General features: G+C 46.6%; 2 protein-coding genes across 18 annotated transcripts in view; one reads left to right on the plus strand and one right to left on the minus strand.

The window, feature by feature from the left end:
- Window positions 1-3,448, plus strand: part of shisa10.1 (shisa family member 10, tandem duplicate 1) — a 60,775-nt gene extending 57,327 nt beyond the window's left edge. For 2 of the 17 annotated variants that reach the window (XM_065004558.1, XM_065004542.1), the window contains exons 5-6: window positions 658-1,618; window positions 1,676-3,448. In XM_065004558.1, the coding sequence (XP_064860630.1) occupies window positions 658-887 (230 nt within the window). In that variant the 3' untranslated portion in view covers window positions 888-1,618; window positions 1,676-3,448. The remainder of the gene's footprint in view (window positions 1-657; window positions 1,619-1,675) is intronic. The other 15 variants (XM_065004555.1, XM_065004554.1, XM_065004547.1 and 12 more) reach the window with 15 other exon arrangements.
- Window positions 3,449-3,857: 409 nt separating this feature from the next.
- The window catches only part of atrip (ATR interacting protein), a 95,415-nt gene continuing 72,675 nt past the window's right edge, over window positions 3,858-26,597 (minus strand). Inside the window, exons 10-14 of the mRNA XM_065004541.1 lie at window positions 17,033-17,175; window positions 15,230-15,321; window positions 13,764-13,844; window positions 9,446-9,725; window positions 3,858-3,997 (exon numbers count right to left, since the gene is read on the minus strand). Of these exons, the coding sequence (XP_064860613.1) occupies window positions 3,930-3,997; window positions 9,446-9,725; window positions 13,764-13,844; window positions 15,230-15,321; window positions 17,033-17,175 (664 nt within the window). The 3' untranslated portion in view covers window positions 3,858-3,929. The remainder of the gene's footprint in view (window positions 3,998-9,445; window positions 9,726-13,763; window positions 13,845-15,229; window positions 15,322-17,032; window positions 17,176-26,597) is intronic.

Raw genomic sequence — 26,597 nt, forward strand, 5'->3', positions numbered from 1 at the left:
GCTACCCTCCTATGGGTTAACTGCAACCCTGTTCCTGGAGAGCTACCCTCCTGTAGGTTTTAACTCCAACCCTGTTCCTGGAGAGCTACCCTCCTGTAGGTTTTAACTCCAACCCTGTTCCTGGAGAGCTACCCTCCTGTAGGTTTTAACTCCAACCCTGTTCCTAGAGAGATACCCTCCTGTAGGTTTTAACCAACCCTGTTCCTGGAGAGCTACCCTCCTATAGGTTAACTCCAACCCAGTTCCTGGAGAGCTACCCTCCTATAGGTTAACTCCAACCCTGTTCCTGGAGAGCTACCCTCCTATAGGTTAACTCCAACCCAGTTCCCGGAGAGCTACCCTCCTATAGGTTAACTCCAACCCTGTTCCTGGAGAGCTACCCTCCTGTAGGTTTTAACTCCAATCCTGTTCCTAAAGAGCTACCCTCCTGTAGGTTTTAACTCCAACCCTGTTCCTGGAGAGCTACCCTCCTGTAGGTTTTAACTCCAACCCTGTTCCCGGAGAGATACCCTCCTGTAGGGGTTTAACTCCAACTAAAACCTACAGGATGGTCTCTCCAGGTTGCTGTCGAAGCATTCTAGTTCCACCTTATGACTAGTTGCCCAAAAAACACCACCTCTGTCTGGTGTGGTAATGTCCTCTCTCTCTCTCCCTCAGGTTCAGCCTATCCTCCTGCTATCCAAGTGCCTTATAGTCAGGCTGGGTTCAGTCCAGGACAACCATCTTACCCCTTCCAGCCTCCAGCCCAGCAGCCCGGCTACCCAGCCCAGCAGCCCAGCCACCCAGCCCAAGCTGGCGCGCCTCCCGCTCAGCCTGACTTCCTCTCTGCCCAGCCTGCCTACAACCCTGCCTTTGTCGACTCCCAACCTCCGAAGACTGGCTACTGAGTCAATTCTCCATCACTGTCTGATGCAGTTCTCCCTCCCATTCTCCATCACTGTCTGATGCAGTTCTCCCTCCCATTCTCCATCACTGTCTGATGCAGTTCTCCCTCCAATTCTCCATCACCCACTGATGCACTTCTCCCTCCCATTCTCCATCACCCACTGCCTGAAGCAGTTCTCTCCATCACCCACAGGTCTCCCTCCCTCCCTCCCATTCTCCATCCACCCACAGGTCTCCCTCCCTCCCATTCTCCATCACCCACAGGTCTCCCTCCCTCCCATTCTCCATCACCCACAGGTCTCCCTCCCTCCCTCCCATTCTCCATCCACCCACAGGTCTCCCTCCCTCCCATTCTCCATTACCCACAGGTCTCCCTCCCTCCCATTCTCCATCACCCACAGGTCTCCCTCCCTCCCATTCTCCATCACCCACAGGTCTCCCTCCCTCCCATTCTCCATCACCCACAGGTCTCCCTCCCTCCCAATCTCCATCCACCCACAGGTCTCCCTCCATCCCTCCACCCACAGGTCTCCCTCCCTCCCTCCACCCACAGGTCTCCCTCCCTCCCTCCACCCACAGGTCTCCCTCCCTCCCTCCACCCACAGGTCTCCCTCCCTCCCATTCTCCATCCACCCACTGTCTGAAGCAGTTCTCTCATCACCCACAGGTCTCCCTCCCTCCCATTCTCCATCACCCACAGGTCTCCCTCCCTCCCATTCTCCATCACCCACAGGTCTCCCCCTCCCATTCTCCATCCACCCACAGGTCTCCTCCCTCCCTCCACCCACAGGTCTCCCCCCCTCCCATTCTCCATCACCCACAGGTCTCCCTCCCTCCCATTCTCCATCCACCCACTTGTCTGAAGCAGTTCTCTCCATCACCCACAGGTCTCCCTCCCGTTCCCCACCACCCCAAACATGTCCCATTCACTGAGCTTCTAGAGCTCACCTGGGAGAGAACTGAACTGGCTTGCATCCCAAACAGCACTATCCTGGTCAAACGTAGTGCACTATCCTGGTCAAACGTAGTGCACTATCCTGGTCAAACGTAGTGCACTACATAGGGAATAGGGTGCTGTTTGGGATGAGTCCTATACCTAGTTAGGGCCAGGTATATTATTATTACAGTCTTAAAGGGAATCTTCATGTATTGCTGTTGCCTCGGTCTTCATTGTGCAACTCAAACTGTGGTTTAAAACATTTAAAACATTTTGCACTGTAGTTGAATGACGTAAAGTAGAATCAAAATGTCTGAATCCTCATTCACACAATTATGAAATATACCTAAATCTAGTTTAGTGGTGAAACGGACGTCCTGTCTCGTACAGAAACAGTTGTGCCTTTTAAACTTTTTTTTTTTTACCATAAATTCTTTGTCCAACCAAATTATATATATATTTTTAAATAAAACCATCAGTGTATGTGGTTTTCAGACACCGCTTTAAAATGTCTCTGTCCCTATGTAGGGCACTGCTTTTGTCCAGAGCCCAATGAACTCAAAAGTAGTGCCCTATGTAGGGAATAGGGTGCCATTTTGGACTGTTAAACCTCCACAATATGCTGTGAAATCATTCTGTACCAAGCCTTGCAGGTGAACCAAGCTGAATGAAGCGCTTACCAGCCTTTAAATGAAATGTAATGCTTTTTAAAATGTTTTTTAAAAAAAAATCTGATTGACCTCTCCTCTGTTGACAATGTTCCTGTCTGCATCCCTAATGGATCCCTATTCCCTATATAAGTGCACTACTTTTGAGTTCCTGTGGTCAAAGGGCAGTGCACTATTTTGGGAGCCAGCCCTGGTCTTCCACACGGTATCTGTGAAGTCGGGGGGGTCTGGAAAGGTCAGTGTAGAAATATACTGTGTAGAACATGCATGTGGTTGACATGTTTGGAGTGAAGAATCATGTCGGCTGCTATTGGTTGTATTTCTGTCTGCGTGCAGTATGCTGTTGCACTCTTTATTTTTTACCCTCGTCGTTAGAACTTGTTGCCCGGGGGTTGTTTTGTCCGCGTCACACGTGTTTCTATCCTGTGTCAGGGGTTTTCAACTCTGACCCTACGAGGGACGGAGACTGCTGGCTTTCTGTTCTACCTTTCTGTTCTACCTGATCATTAAGAATCGGACCCACCTGGTGTCCCCAGGTCTAAAAAGCAGTCCCTGATTTTAGAGGGGAACAATGAAAACACAGTGGAACAGGCTTTGAGGTCCAGAGTTGAGTTTGAGAGCCCCCACAGTGGATGTGTCATAATACCCATAAAACCTAGCTGTCAAAACAGGGAAATGGTTCCAATCGTTCCCCCCTCCCCATAGGCGAATTTGGAAACACTTAGTGTTTACCCTGGCGTGACTCAGATGGGTATTATGACTCATGTTGTGACAGGATACCAGCCTTCGTCTGTTGTTCATGTGACTTCAGGTTGTGAGCACCTTCGTCAGCCATATCTGCTTTAGCGAGCTGCTTGTTCGAACTGAGTAAATGACATGCTGTAGTTTTTAAAATGTTATCAGGAATAAAATGCCACTTTTTTGCTACAATGATAAATAAATGTTTTTTTTTTTTCAACTCTTGTATCATTATTTAGCCTGATCCCCAGATCTGTTGGTGCCTCCAGTATTTTCCTTGTGATACATATGGAACAGACACTTTATGTCAAGAACCTTACATTGTCAATCGTAACAAATGACACACTTGAGTACAAATTACAATTGTCGTTTGCAACATTGATGTTATTTAATGGATAAACACGCACAAAAGAGCTCAGTACAGTAATCACAGAATATTTTCAAATTTCAATATCAAGAACAGTCAGGCATTCGTCAGAAAAACCAACAAGATATTTACCTGCGTCCCAATTGGGGCCCTTTTCTTGGCACTACTGTAGCGCATTATATAGGGAAGTTGGGACGCTGTACATAGCAGGGCTGGGGTCAATTCAGTTATCTTCCCCCTCCTAACCTTAACCATTAGTGGAGGGGGTTGCAAAAACTGACCCAAGATCAGCGTCTAGAGGCAACTGAACACTAGTCCGGTGCAGAACAACCGGTCAGGAGCCAGTGTCCATATCTTCAGTATCCTCAGACTCAGGACGACAAATCTCATCCAAAGCCAATTCTAACAAAACAGAAAACACATAAAAGGATCATTGCAAGGAAAGAGGAGATATTGAATGTATAACTGGCCGGGTACATGTGCAGTATCCACCCTCTATGACGGGGGGCTGGAGTGTTTAAAAACTAAATAATTACTGAACAAAAATAAACGCAACAATTTCAAAGAGTTACAGATCATATGAGGAAATCAGTCAATTTAAATAAAGCCATTAGGCCCTAATCTATGGATTTCACATGACTGGGAATACAGATATGAATCTGTTGGTCACAGATACCTTCAACAAAAAGGTAGGGGCGTGGATCAGAACCAGTCAGTATCTGGTATGGATCAGAACACCAGTCAGTATCTGATGTGGATCAGAACACCAGTCAGTATCTGGTGTGGATCAGAACACCAGTCAGTATCTGGTGTGGATCAGAACACCAGTCAGTATCTGGTGTGATCAGAACACCAGTCAGTATCTGGTGTGATCAGAACACCAGTCAGTATCTGATGTGATCAGAACACCAGTCAGTATCTGGTGTGATCAGAACACCAGTCAGTATCTGGTGTGACCACCATTTGTCTCATGCAGCACAACACATCTCCTTCACATAGAGTTGATCAGGCTGCTGATTGTGGCCTGTGGAATGGTGTCCCACTCCTCTATAAATGGCTGTGGCAAAGTTACTGGATATTGGCGGAAACTGGAACACGCTGTCGTACACGTCATTCCAGAGCATCCCAAACATGCTCAATGGGTGACATGTCTGGTGAGTATACAGGCCATGGAAGAACTGGGACATTTTCAGCTTCCAGGGATTGTGGACAGATCCTTACGACATGGGGCCGTGCATCATCACGCTGAAACGTGAGGTGATGGTGGCGGATGAATGGCACGACAATGGGCCTCGGGATCTGGTCACCGTATCTCTGCACATTCAAATTGCCATTGATAAAAAGCAATTCTGTTCGTTGTCCGTAGCTTATGCCTTCCCATACCATAACCATGGAGCACTCTGTTCACAACGTTTACACCAGAAAACCGCTCGCCCATACATGTGTTTGTGCGGCCGGTTGGACGTACTGCAAAATTCTCTAAAACGTTGGAGGCGGCTTATGGTAGAGAAATGAACATTTCATTATTTGACACTCGTAGACATCTCCGCAGTCAGCATGCTAATTGCACGCTCCCTCAACACTCGAGACCCTCTGTGGCATTGTGTTGTGTGAGAAAACGGCAAATTCTAGAGTGGCCTTTTATTGTCCCCAGCACAAGGTGCACCTGTGTCAAATCAAATTTGATTGCTCACATACACGTATTTAGCAGATGTTATTGCGGTGTAGCCAAAGACTCCAACAGTGCATTAGTATCAAACAATTGTCAAGAATACAGACAAATCTAAAAGTCAAATGTAATTAAGAAATAGAAAAATATTAGGATGAGCAATGTCAGAGTGGCATTGACTAAAACACAGTAAATACATATAAAATGAGTAAAGCAGTATGGAAACATTGGTATTAAAGTGATTCCATGTTTATGTATATGGGGCAGCAGACTAAGGTGCAGGGTTGAGTAACTGGGTGAAGGTCGGCTAGTGGTGGCTATTTAACAATCTGATGGCCTTGAGATAGAAGCTGTAAAGGCCATAAAGATCATCAAGGACATCAACCACCCGAGCCACTGCCTGTTCACCCCGCTATCATCTAGAAGGCGAGGTTCAGTACAGGTGCATCAAAGCTGGGACCGAGAGACTGAACAACAGCTTCTATCTCAATGTCATCAGACTGTTAAACAGCCACCACTAACACAGAGAGACTGAAAAACAGCTTCTATCTCAAGGCCATCAGACTGTTAAACAGCCACCACTAACACAGAGAGACTGAAAAACAGCTTCTATCTCAAGGCCATCAGACTGTTAAACAGCCACCACTAACACAGAGAGACTGAACAACAGCTTCTATCTCAGGGCCATCACTGTTAAACAGCCACCACTAACACAGAGAGACTGAACAACAGCTTCTATCTCAAGGCCATCACTGTTAAACAGCCGCCACTAACACAGAGAGACTGAAAAACAGCTTCTATCTCAAGGCCATCACTGTTAAACAGCCACCACTAACACAGAGAGGCTGCTGCCAACATACAGACTCAAATCACTGGCCACTTTAATAAATGGATTTAATATAGGTATCACCAGTCACTATAAATAACGCCACTTTAATCATGTTTACATATCCTACATTACTCATCTCATATGTATATACTGTATTCTATTCTATTCTACAGTATCTTAGTCTATGCATTACTCATCTCATATGTATATACTGTATTCTATTCTATTCTACAGTATCTTAGTCTATGCATTACTCATCTCATGTGTATATACTGCATCTTGTTTACATATCCTACATTACTCATCTCATGTGTATATACTGTTCTATACCATCTACTGCATCTTGCCCATCACACATCCATATATGTACATATTCTTATTCCATCCCCTTACATTGTGTGTATTAGGTAGTTGTTGGGGATTTGTTAGATTACTTGTTAGATATTACTGCACTGCCGGGAACTAGAAGCACAAGCATTTTGCTACACTCGCAATAACATCTGCTAACCATGTGTATGTGACCATTAACATCTGCTAACCATGTGTATGTGACCAATAACATCTATTAACCATGTGTATGTGACCAATAACATCTGCTAACCATGTGTATGTGACCAATAACATCTGCTAACCATGTGACCAATAACATCTGCTAACCATGTGACCAATAACATCTGCTAACCATGTGACCAATAACATCTGCTAACCATGTGTATGTGACCAATAACATCTGCTAACCATGTGTATGTGACCATTAACATCTGCTAACCATGTGTATGTGACCATTAACATCTGCTAACCATGTGTATGTGACCATTAACATCTGCTAACCATGTGTATGTGACCAATAACATCTGCTAACCATGTGTATGTGACCAATAACATCTGCTAACCATGTGTATGTGACCGATAACATCTGCTAACCATGTGACCAATAACATCTGCTAACCATGTGACCAATAACATCTGCTAACCATGTGTGTGTGACCAATAACATCTGCTAACCATGTGTGTGTGACCAATAACATCTGCTAACCGTGTGTATGTGACCAATAACATCTGCTAACCATGTGTATGTGACCATTAACATCAGCTAACCATGTGTATGTGACCATTAACATCTGGTAACCATGTGTATGTGACCAATAACATCTGCTAACCGTGTGTATGTGACCAATAACATCTGCTAACCATGGGTATGTGACCAATAACATCTGCTAACCATGTGTATGTGACCATTAACATCAGCTAACCATGTGTATGTGACCAATAACATCAGCTAACCATGTGTATGTGACCAATAACATCTGCTAACCATGTGTATGTGACCAATAACATCTGGTAACCATGTGTATGTGACCATTAACATCAGCTAACCATGTGTATGTGACCATTAACATCAGCTAACCATGTGTATGTGACCAATAACATCTGGTAACCATGTGTATGTGACCATTAACATCTGCTAACCATGTGTATGTGACCAATAACATCTGGTAACCATGTGTATGTGACCATTAACATCTGCTAACCATGTGACCAATAACATCTGCTAACCATGTGTATGTGACCAATAACATCTGCTAACCATGTGTATGTGACCAATAACATCTGCTAACCATGTGTATGTGACCAATAACATCTGCTAACCATGTGTATGTGACCAATAACATCTGCTAACCATGTGACCAATAACATCTGCTAACCATGTGACCAATAACATCTGCTAACCATGTGACCATTAACATCTGCTAACCATGTGTATGTGACCAATAACATCTGCTAACCATGTGTATGTGACCAATAACATCTGCTAACCATGTGTATGTGACCAATAACATCTGCTAACCATGTGTATGTGACCAATAACATCTGCTAACCATGTGACCAATAACATCTGCTAACCCTGTGTATGTGACCATTAACATCTGCTAACCATGTGACCAATAACATCTGCTAACCATGTGACCAATAACATCTGCTAACCATGTGACCAATAACATCTGCTAACCCTGTGTATGTGACCATTAACATCTGCTAACCATGTGACCAATAACATCTGCTAACCATGTGACCAATAACATCTGCTAACCATGTGACCAATAACATCTGCTAACCATGTGCATGTGACCAATAACATCTGCTAACCATGTGACCAATAACATCTGCTAACCATGTGCATGTGACCAATAACATCTGCTAACCATGTGACCAATAACATCTGCTAACCATGTGTATGTGACCAATAACATCTGCTAACCATGTGACCAATAACATCTGCTGTGTATGTGACCAATAACATCTGCTAACCATGTGTATGTGACCAATAACATCTGCTAACCATGTGTATGTGACCAATAACATCTGCTAACCATGTGTATGTGACCAATAACATCTGCTAACCATGTGTATGTGACCAATAACATCTGCTAACCATGTGTATGTGACCAATAACATCTGCTAACCATGTGTATGTGACCATTGACATCTGCTAACCATGTGTATGTGACCAATAACATCTGCTAACCATGTGACCAATAACATCTGCTAACCATGTGTATGTGACCAATAACATCTGCTAACCATGTGACCAATAACATCTGCTAACCATGTGACCAATAACATCTGCTAACCATGTGTATGTGACCATTGACATCTGCTAACCATGTGTATGTGACCAATAACATCTGCTAACCATGTGACCAATAACATCTGCCTACCATGTGTATGTGACCAATAACATCTGCCTACCATGTGTATGTGACCAATAACATCTGCTAACCGTGTGACCAATAACATCTGCTAACCATGTGTATGTGACCATTAACATCTGCTAACCATGTGTATGTGACCAATAACATCTGCTAACCATGTGACCAATAACATCTGCTAACCATGTGTATGTGACCATTAACATCTGCTAACCATGTGACCAATAACATCTGCTAACCATGTGTATGTGACCAATAAAATTTGATGTGATGTAAGAAATAACACACAAAAAAACAAAATACTGTAAAGTTGCTTTGGGATCTAGAATCAGAGCTGCTGTCTGTCTGTCGGCGCCATCTTTGATCATGCTGTTTAAGCAGCTTCATGATATGCCACACCTGTCAGGTGGATGGATTATCTTGGCAAAGGATAAATGCTCACTAATTTGTGCACAGAATTTTTGTTCGTATGGAAAATCCCTGGGATCTTTTTTTATTCTTCAGCTCATGAGACCAACACTTTCCATTTTGCGTTTATATTTTTATCCAGCGTATATTTTACTTTACAAAAACCTATTTAAAAAAAAAAAAGATTTGTAGGGTGGATGTGGCCCGTGGGACATAGTTTGCTCACTACCTACCTTCACTCTCTGAGAGGTGGGGGATCCTCCTGAAGGTGTCTCTAATAGCAGGAATCATCTGGTCATACATGTGGAGGACAGGAAGGCAGTGCTCTGAGAAGCTACTGTTGTTGAGGAAGAGCCAGTGGAGCAGCATCAGAGCCTCCCTAAGCAGATCAACCCCAGGAGAGGAGCACCACGCTGGGCTTTGGATCGTTGCCTCGCCCCCAGGGCTCCCCTCCACTCGGCCCCGGAGGTCCAGCCACTGCCTGTGGAGTAGCACCACTGTGGTCTTCACTACCTGCGCACAGAGACAGGCAGACAACCACCGTCAGGAGATGTTTATGAATAATCAGGGTTCCTACTCTTAAGACACTGAAAAGAAAAATGTCAATTTTTAAAATTTTACCTTTATTTAACCAGGCAAGTCAGTTAAGAACAAATTCTTATTTTCAATGACGGCCTAGGAACAGTGGGGTTAACTGCCTGTTCAGGGGCAGAACGACAGATTTGTACCTTGTCAGCTCGGAGGTTTGAACTTGCAACCTTCCGGTTACTAGTCCACCGCTCTAACCACTAGGCTACCCTGCCGCCTCTACACTCTAACCACTAGGCTACCCTGCCGCCTCTACACTCTAACCACTAGGCTACCCTGCCACCTCTACACTCTAACCACTAGGCTACCCTGCCACCTCTACACTCTAACCACTAGGCTACCCTGCCGCCTCTACACTCTAACCACTAGGCTACCCTGCCGCCTCTACACTCTAACCACTAGGCTACCCTGCCGCCTCTACACTCTAACCACTAGGCTACCCTGCCGCCTCTACACTCTAACCACTAGGCTACCCTGCCGCCTCTACACTCTAACCACTAGGCTACCCTGCCTCCTCTACACTCTAACCACTAGGCTACCCTGCCACCTCTACACTCTAACCACTAGGCTACCCTGCCTCCTCTACACTCTAACCACTAGGCTACCCTGCCGCCTCTACACTCTAACCACTAGGCTACCCTGCCTCCTCTACACTCTAACCACTAGGCTACCCTGCCGCCTCTACACTCTAACCACTAGGCTACCCTGCCGCCTCTACACTCTAACCACTAGGCTACCCTGCCGCCTCTACACTCTAACCACTAGGCTACCCTGCCGCCTCTACACTCTAACCACTAGGCTACCCTGCCGCCTCTACACTCTAACCACTAGGCTACCCTGCCGCCTCTACACTCTAACCACTAGGCTACCCTGCCGCCTCTACACTCTAACCACTAGGCTACCCTGCCGCCTCTACACTCTAACCACTAGGCTACCCTGCCGCCTCTACACTCTAACCACTAGGCTACCCTGCCGCCTCTACACTCTAACCACTAGGCTACCCTGCCGCCTCTACACTCTAACCAATAGGCTACCCTGCCGCCTCTACACTCTAACCACTAGGCTACCCTGCCTCCTCTACACTCTAACCACTAGGCTACCCTGCCGCCTCTACACTCTAACCACTAGGCTACCCTGCCGCCTCTACACTCTAACCAATAGGCTACCCTGCCACCTCTACACTCTAACCACTAGGCTACCCTGCCGCCTCTACACTCTAACCACTAGGCTACCCTGCCACCTCTACACTCTAACCACTAGGCTACCCTGCCTCCTCTACACTCTAACCACTAGGCTACCCTGCCGTCTACACTCTAACCACTAGGCTACCCTGCCGCCTCTACACTCTAACCACTAGGCTACCCTGCCGCCTCTACACTCTAACCACTAGGCTACCCTGCCGCCTCTACACTCTAACCACTAGGCTACCCTGCCGCCTCTACACTCTAACCACTAGGCTACCCTGCCGCCTCTACACTCTAACCACTAGGCTACCCTGCCACCTCTACACTCTAACCACTAGGCTACCCTGCCTCCTCTACACTCTAACCACTAGGCTACCCTGCCGTCCATGTCAACAGATAAGAATTTCCATGGACAGACACCAAAAGGCACTTTGGTTGACCAACTCTCCAAAGCTCTGACTAAGGAATTAGAATGAATTAAATGGTGTCCCCATTCAGGTCATTACGGTGAGAGGTTCCAACGGCGTCCCCATTCAGGTCATTACGGTGAGAGGTTCCAACGGCGTCCCCATTCAGGTCATTATAGTGAGAGGTTCCAACGGCGTCCCCATTCAGGTCATTATAGTGAGGTTCCAACGGCGTCCCCATTCGGGTCATTACGGTGAGAGGTTCCAATGGCGTCCCCATTCAGGTCATTACGGTGAGAGGTTCCAACGGCGTCCCCATTCAGGTCATTACGGTGAGAGGTTCCAATGGCGTCCCCATTCGGGTCATTATAGTGAGGTTCCAACGGCGTCCCCATTCGGGTCATTATAGTGAGGTTCCAACGGCGTCCCCATTCAGGTCATTACGGTGAGAGGTTCCAACGGCGTCCCCATTCAGGTCATTACGGTGAGAGGTTCCAACGGTGTCCCCATTCAGGTCATTACAGTGAGAGGTTCCAACGGCGTCCCCATTCAGGTCATTATAGTGAGGTTCCAACGGCGTCCCCATTCGGGTCATTACGGTGAGAGGTTCCAATGGCGTCCCCATTCAGGTCATTACGGTGAGAGGTTCCAACGGCGTCCCCATTCAGGTCATTATAGTGAGGTTCCAACGGCGTCCCCATTCGGGTCATTATAGTGAGGTTCCAACGGCGTCCCCATTCTGGTCATTATAATGAGGTTCCAACGGCGTCCCCATTCAGGTCATTATAGTGAGGTTCCAACGGCGTCCCCATTCGGGTCATTATAGTGAGGTTCCAACGGCGTCCCCATTCGGGTCATTATAGTGAGGTTCCAACGGCGTCCCCATTCAGGTCATTATAGTGAGGTTCCAACGGCGTCCCCATTCGGGTCATTACGGTGAGAGGTTCCAACGGCGTCCCCATTCAGGTCATTACGGTGAGAGGTTCCAACGGCGTCCCCATTCAGGTCATTACGGTGAGAGGTTCCAACGGCGTCCCCATTCAGGTCATTACGGTGAGAGGTTCCAACGGCGTCCCCATTCAGGTCATTACGGTGAGAGGTTCCAACGGCGTCCCCATTCGGGTCATTACGGTGAGAGTGTTCCAACGGCGTCCCCATTCAGGTCATTATAGTGAGGTTCCAACGGCGTCCCCATTCGGGTCATTACGGTGAAAGGTTCCAACGGCGTCCCCATTCAGGTCATTACGGTGAGAGGTTCCAATGCCGTCCCCATTCAGGTCATTATCAGGTCATTATAGTGAGGTTCCAACGGCGTCCCCATTCAGGTCATTACGGTGAGAGGTTCCAATGGCGTCCCCATTCGGGTCATTACGGTGAGAGGTTCCAACGGCGTCCCCATTCGGGTCATTATAGTGAGGTTCCAATGGCGTCCCCATTCGGGTCATTATAGTGAGGTTCCAACGGCGTCCCCATTCAGGTCATTATAGTGAGGTTCCAATGGCGTCCCCATTCAGGTCATTACGGTGAGAGGTTCCAATGGCGTCCCCATTCAGGTCATTATAGTGAGGTTCCAACGGCGTCCCCATTCAGGTCATTACGGTGAGAGGTTCCAATGGCGTCCCCATTCGGGTCATTACGGTGAGAGGTTCCAACGGCGTCCCCATTCAGGTCATTACGGTGAGAGGTTCCAATGGCGTCCCCATTCGGGTCATTACGGTGAGAGGTTCCAACGGCGTCCCCATTCAGGTCATTACGGTGAGAGGTTCCAACGGCGTCCCCATTCAGGTCATTACGGTGAGAGGTTCCAACGGCGTCCCCATTCAGGTCATTATAGTGAGGTTCCAACGGCGTCCCCATTCAGGTCATTATAGTGAGAGGTTCCAACGGCGTCCCCATTCAGGTCATTACGGTGAGAGGTTCCAATGGCGTCCCCATTCAGGTCATTATCAGGTCATTATAGTGAGGTTCCAACGGCGTCCCCATTCAGGTCATTACGGTGAGAGGTTCCAATGGCGTCCCCATTCAGGTCATTATAGTGAGGTTCCAACGGCGTCCCCATTCAGGTCATTACGGTGAGAGGTTCCAATGGTGTCCCCATTCAGGTCATTACGGTGAGAGGTTCCAACGGCGTCCCCATTCAGGTCATTATAGTGAGGTTCCAACGGCGTCCCCATTCAGGTCATTATAGTGAGGTTCCAACGGCGTCCCCATTCAGGTCATTACGGTGAGAGGTTCCAATGGCGTCCCCATTCAGGTCATTACGGTGAGAGGTTCCAACGGTGTCCCCATTCAGGTCATTATGGTGAGAGGTTCCAACACCCCGAGCTTTTCATTCTATTTCTATACCGCTGACAAACAGCTCTGCTTCTTACCTCACTGTGGCACTGACAGGACGACTCAACACTCCACGCGGAAGCCTTCCTATTGAACAGACTGGTCAGGAAACGCACCACCTGCCCATAGAGAACAGACAGACAGCATGTATAAACAGACAGACAGCATGCATAAACAGACAGCCAGCATGTATAAACAGACAGACAGCATGTATAAACAGACAGACAGCATGTATAAACAGACAGACAGCATGCATAAACAGACAGACAGCATGCATAAACAGACAGACAGCATGTATAAACAGACAGACAGCATGTATAAACAGACAGACAGCATGTATAAACAGACAGACAGCATGTATAAACAGACAGACAGCATGTATAAACAGACAGCCAGCATGTATAAACAGACAGACAGCATGTATAAACAGACAGACAGCATGTATAAACAGACAGACAGCATCCATAAACAGATATACAGCATGTATAAACAGACAGACAGACAACATGTATGTATAAACAGACAGACAGCATGTGTAAACAGACAGACAGCATGCGTAAACAGACAGACAGACAGCATGTATAAACAGACAGACAGCATGTATAAACAGACAGACAGACAGCATGCATAAACAGACAGACAGCATGGATAAACAGACAGACAGCATGCATAAACAGACAGCCAGCATGTATAAACAGACAGACAGCATGTATAAACAGACAGACAGCATGCATAAACAGACAGACAGCATGCATAAACAGACAGACAGCATGTATAAACAGACAGACAGCATGCATAAACAGACAGACAGCATGCATAAACAGACAGCCAGCATGCATAAACAGACAGCCAGCATGTATAAACAGACAGACAGCATGTATAAACAGACAGACAGCATGTATAAACAGACAGACAGCATGTATAAACAGACAGACAGACAACATGTATAAACAGACAGACAGCATGTATAAACAGATATACAGCATGTATAAACAGACAGACAGCATGCATAAACAGACAGACAGCATGTATAAACAGACAGACAGCATGTATAAACAGACAGACAGCATGTATAAACAGACAGACAGCATGTATAAACAGACAGACAGCATCCATAAACAGACAGACAGCATGCATAAACAGACAGACAGCATGTATAAACAGATATACAGCATGTATAAACAGACAGACAGCATGTATAAACAGACAGACAGACAACATGTATAAACAGAGAGACAGCCAGCATGTATAAACAGACAGACAGACAGCATGTATATACAGACAGACAGCCAGCATGTATAAACAGACAGCCAGCATGTATAAACAGACAGCCAGCATGTATAAACAGACAGACAGCATGTATAAACAGACAGACAGACAGCATGTATATACAGACACAGACAGCATGTATAAACAGACAGCCAGCATTTATAAACAGACAGCGTAGTAGTTGCGATTTTGTTCTGTTTTCAACAACAGCTGATCTGAGGTAAAGCAACGTTACCTCCACCTCCAGCTGTGACCAGTGAGAGTCTGTGACGGTCTTGTCAGGTCTGGAGGTGATGTACTGGAAAACCTTCAGTAACGGACACCAGTCTGGAGGGACGACAATATCATCACCACCACATACAGAGAAATACACATGTACTAAAACATCTCTTCAATTGATTGTTCACTTCTTCCAGCTCTGAAAACGTTGGTAAAGTACATAACGTCATCTAATCAATGAATGTGAAGGAGACCCAGTCATGACAGAGGAGGCCCCTTAGTTACCTGTACGACAGCAGAGGAGGCCCCTTAGTTACCTGTACGACAGCAGAGGAGGCCCCTTAGTTACCTGTACGACAGCAGAGGAGGCCCCTTAGTTACCTGTACGACAGCAGAGGAGGCCCCTTAGTTACCTGTATGACAGCAGAGGAGGCCCCCTAGTTACCTGTACGACAGCAGAGGAGGCCCCCTAGTTACCTGTACGACAGCAGAGGAGGCCCCCTAGTTACCTGTACGACAGCAGAGGAGGCCCCTAGTTACCTGTACGACAGCAGAGGAGGCCCCTAGTTACCTGTACGACAGCAGAGGAGGCCCCTAGTTACCTGTACGACAGCAGAGGAGGCCCCCTAGTTACCTGTACGACAGCAGAGGAGGCCCCTAATTACCTGTACGACAGCAGAGGAGGCCCCCTAGTTACCTGTACGACAGCAGAGGAGGCCCCCTAGTTACCTGTACGACAGCAGAGGAGGCCCCCTAGTTACCTGTACGACAGCAGAGGAGGCCCCCTAGTTACCTGTACGACAGCAGAGGAGGCCCCCTAGTTACCTGTACGACAGCAGAGGAGGCCCCCTAGTTACCTGTACGACAGCAGAGGAGGCCCCCTAGTTACCTGTACGACAGCAGAGGAGGCCCCCTAGTTACCTGTACGACAGCAGAGGAGGCCCCCTAGTTACCTGTACGACAGCAGAGGAGGCCCCCTAGTTACCTGTACGACAGCAGAGGAGGCCCCCTAGTTACCTGTACGACAGCAGAGGAGGCCCCCTAGTTACCTCTACGACAGCAGAGGAGGCCCCCTAGTTACCTGTACGACAGCAGAGGAGGCCCCCTAGTTACCTGTACGACAGCAGAGGAGGCCCCCTAGTTACCTGTACGACAGCAGAGGAGGCCCCCTAGTTACCTGTACGACAGCAGAGGAGGCCCGCTAGTTACCTGTACGACAGCAGAGGCCCCCTAGTTACCTGTACGACAGCAGAGGAGGCCCCCTAGTTACCTGTACGACAGCAGAGGAGGCCCCCTAGTTACCTGTACGACAGCAGAGGAGGCCCCCTAGTTACCTGTACGACAGCAGAGGAGGCCCCTAGTTACCTGTACGACAGCAGAGGAGGCCCCCTAGTTACCTGTACGACAGCAGAGGAGGCCCCCTAGTTACCTGTACGACAGCAGAGGAGGCCCCCTAGTTACCTGTACGACAGCAGAGGAGGCCCCCTAGTTACCTGTACGACAGCAGAGGAGGCCCCCTAGTTACCTGTACGACAGCAGAGGAGGCCCCTTAGTTACCTGTACGACAGCAGAGGCCCCTTAGTTACCTGTACGACAGCAGAGGAGGCCCCCTAGTTACCTGTACGACAGCAGAGGAGGCCCCCTAGTTACCTGTACGACAGCAGAGGAGGCCCCTTAGTTACCTGTACGACAGCAGAGGCCGCGCCCCTTGGTTACAGAGGAGGCCCCTTAGTTACCTGTACGACAGCAGAGGAGGCCCCTTAACTGTATGACAGCCGAGGCCGCGCCCCTTAGTTACAGAGGAGGCCCCCATAGTTACCTGTATGACAGCAGACTCTAAAAGCTAGCTCATCGCTGTGGGCCAGGCCAGCTAGTAGGGAGACAGACAGAGACAGGGTCTGGTAGGACGAGTCTAGAGACAGGCAGCGAGACAGAGCCGGACTGGACACAACACACTGGAACCTGCAAGGAGGCAATACGAAACATGACATAAGTCAACATAGTAGGCTCATGGCCAATACTCAAAAAAGGGCTTTAGTATGAGCTACCCCAAGCCGTGGTAGATCAAAACACAACCGTGTTTTTCCACATCTCTAATGTCTCCCATTTAATACATGAATTGTTGTGGACATTTCTTTTTTTACTACAAAAATTGGTAAATTGATAGATAGAGACACACCCCCCTAAACTCAAAACATGAGTGGAAAGTTTTAAAGTTCCTCGGCGAACACATCATAGACAAACTGAAGTGGTCCACCCACATAGCCAGTGTGGTGAAGAAGGCGCAACAGCCTGTCACCTAAAAACCCTGACAAACTTTTACAGATGCACAATTGAGAGCATCCTGTCAGCCTGGTACGGAAACTGCACCGCCCTCAACCACAAGGCTCTCCAGAGGGTAGTGAGGTCTGCACAACGCATCACCGTGGGCAAACTACCTGCCCTCCAGGACATCTACATCACCCGATGTCACAGGAAGGCCAAAAAGATCATCAAGGACAACAACCACCAGAGCCACTGCCTGTTCACCCCGCTATCATCCAGAAGGCGAAGTCAGTTCAAGTGCATCAAAGCTGGGACCGAGAGACTGAAAAACGGCTTCTATCTCAAGGCCATCAGACTGTTAACCAGCCATCACTAACATTGAGTGGCTGCTGCCAACATAGAGACTCACTAGTCACTTTAAACAACGGCACTTTAATCATGTTTACATATCTTGCATTACTAATCTCATTTGTATATACTGTATCTTATACCATGTATACCATCTTGCCTATGCTGCTCGGCCATCTTCGGTACATATTCTCATTCCATCCCTTTAGATTTGTGTGTATTAGGTAGTTGTCGGGGAATTGTTAATTTACTTGTTAGATATTGCTGCACTGTCGGGAACTAGAAGCACAAGCATTTTGCTACACTCGCAATAACATCTGCTAACCATGTGTATGTGACCAATAACATCTGCTAACCATGTGTATGTGACCAATAACATCTGCTAACCATGTGTATGTGACCAAAAACATCTGCTAACCATGTGTATGTGACCAATAACATCTGCTAACCATGTGTATGTGACCAATAACATCTGGTAACCATGTGTATGTGACCAATAACATCTGCTAACCATGTGTATGTGACCAATAACATCTGGTAACCATGTGTATGTGACCAATAACATCTGCTAACCATGTGACCAATAACATCTGCTAACCATGTGACCAATAACATCTGCTAACCATGTGACCAATAACATCTGCTAACCATGTGTATGTGACCAATAACATCTGCTAACCATGTGTATGTGACCAATAAAATTTGATTTGACATGCAAAAATCATCTCCAAGAAAAACAAGTAGGCTGAGACAGTGAAAACTATCGATTATTTTCAGTCAAATGTTTCTCTGTAGATTTTATATGTTCAACCACTTGCAATTACGTTAGGGTGCGCCCCTAAGACTTGACAAAAGGCTGGTGGGAGGAGCTATAGGAGGACAGGTTCATTCTATTGGTTGGAATGAAACCGATGGAAGGGTATCAAACACAAACATTCTGTATGGAACACACGTTTGACTCCGTTCCATTGATTCCATTCCAGCCATTACAATGAGCCCGTCCTCCTGTAGGTCCTCCCAACAGCATCCTCTGCTCTAAATCCCATTATGGCATCCAATATGGCTGCCAAAATACCATTAAAGGGTGTATTCTTTGTTGTCGTTTCAGACATTATTTGCTCAGAAGATTTCTTGTATTATTACCTACAGCAGGAAAGAAACGTTTGGATAATAGATTGGCGGTCACCAGAAATCCTTTGTTTGAACTTCCCGAGGCAGCTCTATTCATCCTGAGGGGCTGCATCAAAACGCCGGAGAAGAAGTAGAAGGAGTTGACCCAAGTCACTCATGCGGCGTGCATACCATCCACCCCTTCAGAGAATTATTACCCGATAACGTTTAGTCCCTGGACAATAAAGTAGACGAGCTCAGGGCAAGGATCTCCTTCCAGAGTGACATCAAGGACTGTAAACATACTCTGTTGTAGGGAATCATGGCTCTTTCCGGATATAGTGTCCTCGTCCATTCAGCCAGCAGGGTTCTCCATCCATCGCTCAGACAGTAAGAAAGAACTCTCTGGGAAAAAGGAAGGCGGAGGGGTTTGTTTCATGATTAACTACTCATGGTGTAATTGTGATAACGTACAGGAACCCAAGTCCCTTTGTTCTCCCGATCTGGAATACCTCACCGTGAAATGCCAACCGCATTACCTCTCAAGATCATTTTCATCGTCACTGCCGTGTATATTCCCCCCAAGAAGACACCACGACGGCTCTCAAGGAACTCCACTGGACTATGTGCAAACAGGATGTCGCATATCCCGATGCCGCATTTATTGTAACTGGGGACTTCAATAAAAATAAATCTGAGGAAAATGCTACCGAAACTCTATCAACACATCTCCTGTGATAGATAGATATACAACACGGACTCTGGAACATTGCTACACTCCCATCTGGGACGGCTGCAAGGCCCTGTCCCGCCCTCCCTTCGGCAAATCAGATCACACCTCCATTCTGCTCCTCTCGTGGTAAGGACTGTTCAACATTCTTCTGACCAATTGGAATCTATGTTTTGATCACGCAAACTGGGAAACGTTCGGGTCACCTCTGAGAATAGTATAGATGTATACACCAACTCAGTTACTGGGTTCATCAGGAAGTGCATAGAGGATGTTGTTCTCACTGTGACGTTTCGAACGTAATTCAGCGGCTCAGACACGACACGTATATGGCAGGGACTCCAGACAATCACGGGAAAACCAGCCACGTCGTGGGCATCCCGACGCCTCGCTCCCAGACAAGCGAAACCCCTTCTTTGCCTGCTTCAAGGAAAACATTGAGCTGCTGACGTGGGCCCCCCAATGCTCACAAGGATTGTGTGCTCTCATTCTTCGTGGTTGATGTGGGTAAGTCATTTAAGCGTGTTAACCCTCGCAAGGCTGCCGGCCCAGAATGGCATCCCAAGCCTCATACTCAGAGGATGCACAGACCAGCATGCTGGAGTGTTTACAGACGTATTCAGTCTGTTGAGGGTAGTGAGGTCTGCACAACGCATCACCGGGGGCAAACTACCTGCCCTCCAGGACACCTACACCACCCGATGTTACAGGAAGGCCATAAAGATCATCAAGGACATCAACCACCCGAACCACTGCCTGTTCACCTCGCTATCATCCAGAAGGCGAGGTCAGTACAGGTGCATCAAAGCTGGGACCGAGAGACTGAAAAACAGCTTCTATCTCAAGGCCATCAGACTGTTAAACAGCCACCACTAACATTGAGAGGCTGCTGCCAACACACTGTCATTGACACTGACCCAACTCCAGCCACTTTAATAATGGGAATTGATGGGAAATGATGTAAATATATCACTAGCCACTTTAAACAATGCTACCTTATATAATGTTACTTACCCTACATTATTCATCTCATATGCATACGTATATACTGTACTCTACATCATCGACTGCATCCTTATGTAATACATGTATCACTAGCCACTTTAACTATGCCACTTTGTTTACTTTGTCTACATACTCATCTCATATGTATATACTGTACTCGATACCATCTACTGTATGCTGCTCTGTACCATCACTCATTCATATATCCTTATGTACATATTCTTTATCCCCTTACACTGTGTATAAGACAGTAGTTTTGGAATTGTTAGTTAGATTACTTGTTGGTTATCACTGCATTGTCGGAACTAGAAGCACAAGCATTTCGCTACACTCGCATTAACATCTGCTAACCATGTGTATGTGACAAATAAAATTGGATTTGATTTGTTGTACCCACTTGCTTCAAGATGTTCATGATCATTGTTCTTGTACCCAAGAAAGTAAAGGTAACTGAACTAAATGACTTTCGCCCCGTAGCATTCACTTCTGTCATCCTGAAGTGCTTTGAGAATCGAGTTAAGAATCATAATCACCTCCACCTTACTCGACGCCCTAGACTCATTACAATTTGCCCCAACAGATCCACGGACGACGCAATTGCCACACTGCCCTTTCCCACCTGGACAAGAGGAATACCTACGTAAGAATGCTGTTCATTGACAACAGCTCAGCCTTAGTAAACTCCAAGCTGATCATTAAGCTCTGGGCCCTTGGTCTGAACTAATTGGTCGACCAATTAATCGGCGTCATGACAATCGGTCATCGGCCTTTTTGGACGCCGATTATGGCTGATTACATTGCAATCCACAGGAAACTGAGTGGCAGGCTGACCACCTGTTACGCAAGTCGAAAAGGACCTTGTGGATGCAAGGAGCCGAGGTAAGTTGTTAGCTAGCGTTAAACTTATCTTATAAAAAACCTTCAATCTTAACATAATCACTAGTTAACTACACATGGTTGATGATATTACTAGGTTAACTTCTTATGGCTGGGGGGCAGTATTGAGGAGCTTGGATGAATAAGTTGCCCAAAGTAAACAGCTTCCTCCTCAGTCTCAGTTGCTAATATATGCATATTATTATTAGTATTGGATAGAAAACACTCTAAAGTCTCCAAAACGGTCAAAATATTGTCTGTGAGTATAACGGAACTGATATTGCAGGCGAAACCCTGAGGAAAATCAAACCAGGCTTCTATTTTGAAAACTCCATGTTCCATAGCCTGCCTTTGCTCCATTTAAAGGGATATCAACCAGATTCCTTCCTTTTCCTATCGCTTCCTCAAGGTGTCAACAGTTTTTTAGACATAGTTTCAGGCTTTTATTTTGAAAAATGAGCGAGAAAGATAACATTGTGTCATTGTATGGCCGGGTGCCAGCAGCGTTTTGCTCGGCGCAACAGAGTTTGGGCAGCCATTGCCGTTCCCTCTCCTAATGAAAAGGACAGTCCCGGTTGATATATTATCGATTATATATTTTGAAAACAACCTGAGGATTGATTATAAAAAACATTTGACATGTTTCTGTGGACATTATGAAGAATATTTGGAATTCTGCGTTGTCGTGACCGCTCTTTCCTGTGGATTTCTGAACATAAACGCACCAAACAAACGGAGGTATTTTGGATATAAAAATCATCTTTATGGAACAAACAGAACATTTGTTGTGTAACTGGGAGTCTCGTGAGTGCAAACATCCGAAGATCATCAAAGGTAAACGATTAATTTGATTGCTTTTCTGATTTTCGTGACCAAGCTACTCTATGCTAGGTGTTCATAATGTTTTGTCGAGCAATCGATAAACTTACCCAAACACTTGGATTGCTTTCGCTGTAAAGCATATTTTCAAAATCTGACAAGAGAGGTGGATTAACAAAAGGCTAAGCTGTGTTTTTGCTATATTGCACTCGTGATTTCAAGAATATAAATATTTGTAGTAATTGCAGCCATAAGAAGTTAACTAGCTTGTCCTGCGTTGCATATAATCAATGTGGTGCCTGTTAATTTATCCTCCAATCACAGCCTACTTCAACTTCGCCAAACGGGGGATGATTTAACAAAAGCGCATTCGTGAAAAAATCACAATCGTTGCTCAAATGTACTTAACCATAAACATCAATGCCTTTCTTAAAATCAATACACAGAAGTATATATATTTTTAAACATGCATATTTAATTCATGTTAGCAGGCAATATTAACTAGGGAAATTGTGTCACTTCTCGTGTTCAGGGTATATGCAACAGTTTGGGCCGCATGGCTCGTTGCGAACTGTGAACTAATTTGCCAGAATTTTACATAATTATGACATAACATTGAAGGTTGTGCAATGTAACAGCAATATTTAGACTTGGGGTTGCCACCCGTTCGATAAAATACGGAACGGTTCCGTATTTCACTGAAAGAATAAACTTTTAGTTTTCAAAATGATCGTTTCCGGATTTGGTCATATTAATGACCTAAGGCTCTTATTTCTTAGTATTTGCAACCAATTAATATTTGGTAGCATTGCCTTTAAATTGTTTAACTTGGGTCAAACGTTTCGGGTAGTCTTCCACAAGCTTCCCACAATAAGTTGGGTGAATTTTGGCCTACCTGGTTAAATAAAGGTGTTCTCAACTAGCCTACCTGGTTAAATAAAGGTGTTCTCAACTAGCCTACCTGGTTAAATAAAGGTGTTCTCAACTAGCCTACCTGGTTAAATAAAGGTGTTCTCAACTAGCCTACCTGGTTAAATAAAGGTGAAATAGAACATAAATAAATGGGTCTCTTTGGTATGCAAGCTGCATCTGCTGAGTGCCAGCACCCAACTGTTTGAGAAACTGATCACCACACAGCCCCAATACCCTGCCAGTCATACAGGAAGTATACTGCCCTTGTTGCTGTAGCTTGCCCAGAACTACTGTTAGCTGTGTAACCTGGTCAGGCCCCAACCACTACTGTTGGCTGTGTAACCTGGTCAGACCCCAGAACTACAACCACTACTGTTAGCTGTGTAACCTGGTCAGGCCCCAGAACTACAACCACTACTGTTAGCTGTGTAACCTGGTCAGGCCCCAGAACTACAACCACTACTGTTAGCTGTTTAACCTGGTCAGGCCCCAGAACTACAACCACTACTGTTAGCTGTGTAACCTGGTCAGGTCCCAACCACTACTGTTATCTGTGTAACCTGGTCAGGCCCCAACCACTACTGTTAGCTGTGTAACCTGGTCAGGCCCCAGAACTACAACCACTACTGTTAGCTGTGTAACCTGGTCAGGTCCCAACCACTACTGTTGGCTGTGTAACCTGGTCAGGCCCCAGAACTACAACCACTACTGTTAGCTGTGTAACCTGGTCAGGCCCCAGAACTACAACCACTACTGTTAGCTGTGTAACCTGGTCAGGCCCCAGAACTACAACCACTACTGTTAGCTAATCAACCTGGTCAGGCCCCAGAACTACAACCACTACTGTTAGCTAATCAACCTGGTCAGGCCCCAGAACTACAACCACTACTGTTATCTGTGTAACCTGGTCAGGCCCCAGAACTACAACCACTACTGTTATCTGTGTAACCTGGTCAGGTCCCAACCACTACTGTTAGCTGTTCAACCTGGTCAGGTCCCAGAACTACAACCACTACTGTTAGCTGTGTAACCTGGTCAGGCCCCAGAACTACAACCACTACTGTTAGCTGTGTAACCTGGTCAGGTCCCAGAACTACAACCACTACTGTTAGCTGTGTAACCTGGTCAGGCCCCAGAACTACAACCACTACTGTTATCTGTGTAACCTGGTCAGGTCCCAACCACTACTGTTAGCTGTGTAACCTGGTCAGGCCCCAACCACTACTGTTAGCTGTTCAACCTGGTCAGGTCCCAGAACTACAACCACTACTGTTAGCTGTGTAACCTGGTCAGGCCCCAGAACTACAACCACTACTGTTATCTGTGTAACCTGGTCAGGTCCCAACCACTACTGTTAGCTGTTCAACCTGGTCAGGTCCCAGAACTACAACCACTACTGTTAGCTGTGTAACCTGGTCAGGTCCCAACCACTACTGTTAGCTGTTCAACCTGGTCAGGTCCCAGAACTACAACCACTACTGTTAGCTGTGTAACCTGGTCAGGCCCCAGAACTACAACCACTACTGTTAGCTGTGTAACCTGGTCAGGCCTCAGAACTACAACCACTACTGTTATCTGTGTAACCTGGTCAGGTCCCAGAACTACAACCACTACTGTTAGCTGTGTAACCTGGTCAGGCCCCAAAACTACAACCACTACTGTTAGCTGTTCAACCTGGTCAGGCCCCAGAACTACAACCACTACTGTTAGCTGTGTAACCTGGTCAGGCCCCAGAACTACAACCACTACTGTTAGCTGTTCAACCTGGTCAGGCCCCAGAACTACAACCACTACTGTTATCTGTGTAACCTGGTCAGGTCCCAACCACTACTGTTAGCTGTGTAACCTGGTCAGGCCCCAACCACTACTGTTAGCTGTTCAACCTGGTCAGGTCCCAGAACTACAACCACTACTGTTAGCTGTGTAACCTGGTCAGGCCCCAGAACTACAACCACTACTGTTATCTGTGTAACCTGGTCAGGTCCCAACCACTACTGTTAGCTGTTCAACCTGGTCAGGTCCCAGAACTACAACCACTACAGTTAGCTGTGTAACCTGGTCAGGCCCCAGAACTACAACCACTACTGTTAGCTGCTTAACCTGGTCAGGCCCCAGAACTACAACCACTACTGTTAGCTGTGTAACCTGGTCAGGTCCCAGAACTACAACCACTACTGTTAGCTGTGTAACCTGGTCAGGCCCCAGAACTACAACCACTACTGTTATCTGTGTAACCTGGTCAGGTCCCAACCACTACTGTTAGCTGTGTAACCTGGTCAGGCCTCAGAACTACAACCACTACTGTTATCTGTGTAACCTGGTCAGGCCCCAGAACTACAACCACTACTGTTAGCTGTGTAACCTGGTCAGGCCCCAGAACTACAATCACTACTGTTAGCTGTGTAACCTGGTCAGGCCCCAGAACTACAACCTCTACTGTTAGCTGTGTAACGTGGTCAGGCCCCAGAACTACAACCACTACTGTTAGCTGTTCAACCTGGTCAGGCCCCAGAACTACAACCACTACTGTTAGCTAATCAACCTGGTCAGGCCCCAGAACTACAACCACTACTGTTAGCTAATCAACCTGGTCAGGCCCCAGAACTACAACCACTACTGTTAGCTGGTTAACCTGGTCAGGCCCCAGAACTACAACCACTACTGTTATCTGTGTAACCTGGTCAGGTCCCAGAACTACAACCACTACTGTTAGCTGTGTAACCTGGTCAGGCCTCAGAACTACAACCACTACTGTTAGCTGTGTAACCTGGTCAGGTCCCAGAACTACAACCACTACTGTTATCTGTGTAACCTGGTCAGGTCCCAACCACTACTGTTATCTGTGTAACCTGGTCAGGCCCCAGAACTACAACCACTACTGTTATCTGTGTAACCTGGTCAGGCCCCAGAACTACAACCACTACTGTTAGCTGTGTAACCTGGTCAGGCCTCAGAACTACAACCACTACTGTTATCTGTGTAACCTGGTCAGGCCCCAGAACTACAACCACTACTGTTAGCTGTGTAACCTGGTCAGGTCCCAACCACTACTGTTAGCTGTGTAACCTGGTCAGGTCCCAACCACTACTGTTAGCTGTGTAACCTGGTCAGGTCCCAACCACTACTGTTAGCTGTTCAACCTGGTCAGGTCCCAGAACTACAACCACTACTGTTAGCTAATCAACCTGGTCAGGCCCCAGAACTACAACCACTACTGTTAGCTGTGTAACCTGGTCAGGTCCCAGAACTACAACCACTACTGTTATCTGTGTAACCTGGTCAGGCCCCAGAACTACAACCACTACTGTTAGCTGTGTAA

The sequence above is a fragment of the Oncorhynchus nerka genome, linkage group LG2 (assembly GCF_034236695.1).
Source record: "Oncorhynchus nerka isolate Pitt River linkage group LG2, Oner_Uvic_2.0, whole genome shotgun sequence".
Lineage (NCBI taxonomy): Eukaryota > Metazoa > Chordata > Actinopteri > Salmoniformes > Salmonidae > Oncorhynchus > Oncorhynchus nerka.